Source organism: Vicia villosa, linkage group LG1 (genome assembly GCF_029867415.1).
Source record: "Vicia villosa cultivar HV-30 ecotype Madison, WI linkage group LG1, Vvil1.0, whole genome shotgun sequence".
NCBI classification, from domain to species: domain Eukaryota; kingdom Viridiplantae; phylum Streptophyta; class Magnoliopsida; order Fabales; family Fabaceae; genus Vicia; species Vicia villosa.
This window is the reverse complement of record NC_081180.1, coordinates 102,280,322-102,286,714: the sequence shown is the minus strand read 5'-3', so window position 1 is coordinate 102,286,714 and position 6,393 is coordinate 102,280,322. Positions and strand designations below refer to the sequence as shown.

At 33.7% G+C, this 6,393-nt stretch overlaps 1 protein-coding gene across 1 annotated transcript; it reads right to left on the bottom strand.

Annotated features, from left to right (window-relative positions):
• Window positions 1-966: 966 nt before the first annotated feature.
• Window positions 967-2,343, bottom strand: LOC131650441 (stemmadenine O-acetyltransferase-like). Its single transcript, XM_058920152.1, has one exon. It carries the CDS (start codon window positions 2,341-2,343, stop codon window positions 967-969), a length of 1,377 nt encoding a protein of 458 aa, XP_058776135.1.
• Window positions 2,344-6,393: the final 4,050 nt, after the last annotated feature.

Here is a 6,393-nt window from a genome sequence, read left to right as displayed (position 1 = left end):
TAACTTTCAAACATAATAATTTGTTGATGCTCATAAATTAATAAAAGTTGAAAAAGTAATTATATGATATAATATTATAAATTAATATATAATATAATTAAATATTATGTTTTATATGAATAATAAAAAATATAAGATAGAGTATAAAAATAAAAATTTATAAATAAAAAAGTGAATAAAAAATATGACTTTTACTAAAATAATAATAATAATAATAATAATAATAATAATAATAATAATAATAATAATAATAATAATAATAATGAGATTTATACCGCCAACTTCGATAACATATATATTTTTTTAATAATAAAATTCATAATAAAAATAATGTGAAAATATTTTGCTTTGATAGTATAATTTTTTTAAATTTTTTGATAATTTATAGTATTATTATATCATATTATTATATTATATGATTAATAATAACCAAATTTAATGAAAATATTTTAATTAAAGAATACATAAGTATCTTCTCCTTGACCAAATTAAATATTAAAAGATTACATTATTCTTAAAATCTGACTAAATTTTATTTTTGTAATTTTATCTTTATGTAATTATTATAAATATTAATAAAATCGAATTTTAAAACAAAAGCATCAAAATTTTTTTAAAAAAATAAAGGAGCAAATTGTAATAAAGCAAAAAAAAACATAAAAAATAAAAAATCAACTTGTCTAATAAAAAAATCTATCAGTTCATTGCTCTAACTAGTGAATTGGCTAGATCACGTTGATTTTCACCGGATCAATTGCAACTACGGTCCTATGATTTTACTAGACCGTTCTACTCTCTAATTCACGACCCAACCGGTCCGACCGGCCGATATGTTATGGGTTTTAAAACACTTCTGGTCTTAAAACACTGCTTATGGTATGTTGAAATATAATATCCAATTACATCGGATATCAATTCTCAGTTGTATTTCTTTGTTAATCAATCCATTTGCATATATCATAATAACTAAATATTTGAAACACTAGGATTAGGCAAAGCTAATCTAAGAAACTCCATATCATTTTCCAAATTACCTATATGTTCCATTTCCATTGTCAACCAAGCTTCCATTCCTTCATCTGTTTCCATAATAACAGCCACATTAGGAAGTGTTTCTTGATCACCACCTCTAACACCAACCCAATAAGGCTTCCCCCAACCAAAATCAAGCTCACTGAAATTCAAACCACACCAGCTTGTCAAAACAACTGGAATTGGACACTTTGTCTCAACACCTTGTGGCAAATCCACACATTCATTGCTCCCTAGCATACTTGTATCATTCTTCACTCTTATAAACAATTCCCTTGAAACCTTCCCAAATTTCTCCTTACATATTCTAACCAAATATTTAATATCACTTTCTTCATTAACTTCTTCACAAAACACCATCACTGGCCACAAAATGTTGCCTATAGTGTATTTAGAAAATGGCTCACCCATCCTTCTCCTCATGTCCACAACATGTATAGCCAATGCTGGTCTTTTGCTATCTACACCTCCCTCCATTTTACATGCTAGTGTCATGTGTTTCCAAATAAAACCAGCCAATACTTCATATCTTGTAGGAGACTTAGATCTTTCATGATCATTTTCATTATCACTATCAATATAATCGTCGTCTTTTACTTTAGCTCGTAGAGCGTTGATCGCTTCTAAACCAAACACGAATCTTCTTGTGCTACATTTCTTTTGAACCTCGTTATCATTCTTACCAACATGATCATGCAAAATTAAGTTATCATTAGGAGGAAAGAAGGAAGAAGCGGAAAGGAAATCGGGGCAAGGCAATTCGTCGATTGAGCGGCCACGACAAATGGCAGCCCATGTAGTTTGGAAGAGGCTTCCGGAACAACCGTCGAGGAGGGTATGGAGGTTACAAGTACCTATAGCTACTCCACCACAATTGAATATGTTAACTTGAACAAGTACTTGTGGTAAATCTTCTTCTTCTCCAATATTTTGATGCATTTTATTAGGCTCGCATGGAAGCAATTTGTTTAGAAATTCTAGCTTAGGTGGATTGAGGAATTCAACCATGGTTTGGTTTACCTTGGCTTCCAAGTAAATAGCACCTTCATCATTACAAGTGATGAATGTGTGGTTTTTTCTTCTTCCTGCTACAGGGTAGAAAATTGTTAGTGTTTCAGAAAGTGATTTTTTTAATTGAGCAATGAAATGGGAGATTTCTGTTAGGCCTTCTTTTTTGGGGTAAAACATAACCATTGGTAAATATGTTACTAATTGAAGTTGATCAAATAGACAAAGTTTGAAGTGTTTGTGTTCATTTGGTGTAGGAAATGATGGTTTGATTGTTTCTTTTGATGTTATTGTGATATCCATAATAATCAACTACTTTATATGATAACAAGTTTAATTTGTTTGTTTTTTGAGATATCAATCTTTCTTTAAATTGATTTGTTATGTAAAGGAAATTCAGTGAAACTGTTTAAGGGGCAAGTTATTATTAATTAGAATTGAAGTGTAATAGAAGAAACATATATATAAAAGATCAAACTCCACATATTTTATAAGGTTATTAATTAATGGAAGTTTTTAATTGTATCAAACAAATTAATGGTTTGAAATGGGAATCTATTTCTAACGTAATGATATTAGTGTAAAATTCACTGGATAGCATCAATTTTAACGTTAGTTTTATATAGTATGAATAAATTTTGATAGTTGATTTGACTCCAAAAAATAAAATATATCCGAAATATTTTATCATAGTAAAGAAAAAATTATAATCCTGCTTAATATAATGAATTATTTGTATTCCGGTTTCTTAATTTATGGATTGTATTTGAAGTAGTAATAGTTTCCACTAGTTACTATCATATGTAGATGACGATAATATGCAGATATAGTTAGCATTGCAGTGCGAGGGAGCATAAACCATTCATGAATGAATGTGAATAAATAATAAAACCTTACATATGGAAGAGTTAAGTACTCATTGATGCTAACTGCAATGAAGTTTATAGTTACAATTCTATTATGGTATTATTCACCTTGTAAAAATTTTTCCACTTTCTAACTGTTTTAACAGTTTTCTGTTACAGTTACTATCTCTTTCTCAAACTGTAATTACCTTTTCTTCTTCCTTTCGTCATGGCTGAACCTAAACATTGCTACAGCTGCATCACCGCAGACGTTGTTATAGAGTTTTCATGTCGTCTCAGTTGATTCATCGTTTGTTCACATTACTTTGGACCAGAGCTCTCCATCAAATTGCGGGAGAATAACTATTTACTCCAGAATCAGCAAGTTGAAAGAGTGCATAAGTAGTGAATCCTTAGATTCAGCAAAAATACAAGACGGAACAAGACCGTGTTAAAGGCAAGCACTCATATGAGTATGAGGTGTGGATAGTGCCGGATCAAGCAATCTTCATATGGCTACTTTCCACCATCTCTGAATCTATGTTACCTTGTGTGTTGTCTTGCAAGCATGCATTTGAAGTATGGGACAAGATTCACAAATATTTCAATGCTCACATGAAAGCTAGGGTTCGGCAACTTCGAGTTGAATTTAAATCTATCAAGGTAATAGTTCCATCACTGAGTATGATCTGCATGTTAAAGCTATTGCAAACTCGTTACTAGTTGTTGGTGATGTTGTCTTAAAGTAAGATGAAGTTGACTCCATTCTTGATGAATTATCAAAGGAGTACAATCCTTTTGTTATGCAAATGTATGGCACCATAGAACCTCTCACGTTGTATGATGTTGAAGCATTTCTCTATGTGCAGGAGGCGCAACTTGACAAGTTCTGGCAAGAACTCGTTGTGTCAACTGTGACTGCTAATGTAGCGAATGCAAATGATCAAACAGGTAGTGTTCGTGGTAGAGGTCGATTTTCACCTGGTACAAGACCTACATCAATTGTGTGGTAAATATGGTCAAAATGTAATGGATCGTTGGCACGGGCTTGATAAGGCATTCACATTCACTCAGACTCAGGCAAAGCTAGCAGAATTTCCAGGTGCCTTTGTTGAATGTTATATGTTGACATGATTCAGAGACAAACAACACAAGTAGCTTGGAATACATGAAAAAACAATCTGACTCAACATAAAATGCAAGGAATAGTGCAATCGTTTAAATCATCCTAACCAAAATGATGATAGCAATTACAGGAAAATATATCTATAATTGGTTAAAAAACATTCACGTGAACTTTCATTTAACCAGAACCTCAATCAGCTTGAGTGGGATCAGTTTCACATTTGGGTGGTTCATGATGAACAAACACCCTAGTTCCTTGTGCGTCGTAGTGCCTCCTTGTATTAATTTCAAATAAAACCCATAACAAAACTCAAAGTCTCAAATCCATCGTCTATCTATGAAAACGGACTTCAACATAGACAGTGAGACACACGTCACACTCACACAGCTACATATAAGATAATAATTTAAGTTTCATTTATTTATCTATTATAAAAAATTGAAAATATTGGAATTATAATTAATGTCTTTAATTTTTATTGATAGATTTTTTATTAATAAGATTGCTTCAATAGATATTTAACACTTTTAGGTGTACGATATATGTGAAATTTGTTCAAAAAATTATTTAAAGGTATATTGAAACAAAGAAAATAAATAAATTTGTGTTTGAAACACTTCTCTGCCTCATCTAACACATGTGGTATGAATGTTATATGGCTTTGGGCATTATTTCAAAGAGTGTCGAAGAAAAAAACCATTTTTTAGGAGATACGTGTCTGACCGACACTTGTTTAACTTTTCAAACGCGTGTCGTATAAGTGTCATATAAGTGTCGGACACCGCGACACGCCTAAGGCTCTGTTTGGAAAACTAACTGATAGCTGGTAGCTTATAGATTATAGCTCGTGACTAATACTTTTTTTTTAAATTAAGAAAATAGTTCAGATATTCATCTCTGGTCTTGGTGGGCATATTTAAAGCTCGCGTCAAAACTCTTCCCTCTTCTCATTCTTCATTTTCACAAAATACACTTTCTCTCTACCTCAATGTACCCATTTCAAGTTCCCACTCAAGATCAAGTTTTGAAGCTACATTTACTTGTTTCTTACCATTTCCAACTCCTTCTACCTACGACATTCAACACCAGAGCACTTTAACCCATCACCATCTTTTTTTTTTGCGTAAGTTTCTCATTTAGCTTATTTTGATTTTGATTTATGTATTAGCTCAAATAGATTAGTTTTAATGCATTACATAGCTGAAATAGGTTAGTGTTCGTGTTTGGAGACTCTGCTTATATGATTAGGTTGAGTTTGGTTGAGTTGGAATAAGCTATAGGGCAGTTGTAGAAGCACTTATGCCTTTGAAGCAGACGAAGCTTTTTTTTGGATATGCAATTTTGAACTTGGTTGTTTCAGGTGTTCGAAGATGCATATCCAAAATATTTCCTGTGTCATAATTTGTTATGTCTTTTCAGAATATGGCTGAAAACCAAAGAAACCAAGGAAGGATGAGACTTGGGCAAGCCACCCTAACTGCCTTAGCTCGTCACGAGAGGGCTCGTCAGCACTAGCAGGCTACAGTCGTCCCCCATCTGCCTCACGATAAGGAGGCATCAACGTTGATCTCTAGGAGTCAAATTTCACGGGAGTCGGGATCACAGAGTCGTGCGACCCATGATGAGGATTAGACAGTTGCACCCCAGGTCCCAGTTGTTAAGGTCCCCCCCCCCTTGCAGACCCGTTTCCAGGAGGGCTCACGAACACGTCTTTACTCATATACTTTAGAGAGCACGTGGCACCGCATGTATGGGAAGGAGAGGTATATTTTTGAACTTCCTCAATTTAATTTTTGAACTTCCTCTATATTATATTTCTTTAACTCAACTGATCATGTTATATTTTATTTTCAACAAGAGCGTGACTATCTGAAATGTGTGAATCATGCAAGAAAGATTCACCATTATCAACCCGAGGATGCCTGGTTCCAAAATGTACTCCAAAATTTCGGGCTTGCATGTCTTTGTGCATTCGGGTACACCAATATCATCAGGGGCATGCATGCTACATTTGCTGAGAGATGGCATAGTGAGATGTCGTCTTTCCACCTCCCCGTTGGGGAGATGACTATTACACTAGATGATGTAGCATGCTTTCTTATTTGGCAGAATTGTATGAAAAAATTTGAAAACATCCGAACACTCGGACATCAATGATTTATGGGTTGACTACCATAGGGAGTGTGCTCTGAGGTGTTACTTCCTTTTCTTGGTTGGCACGTCCATGTGTGTGGACAAAAGTGCTACTTACGTAGATGTGACCTACCTAAAATATTCCATCGACTTGGAGTTTATTCGCGAGTGGAATTAGGGGCAGCGTGCTTGGTTTACCTGTACCACAACTTGAACGAAGCTTGCAAATGGACGACAAAGCAGATAACA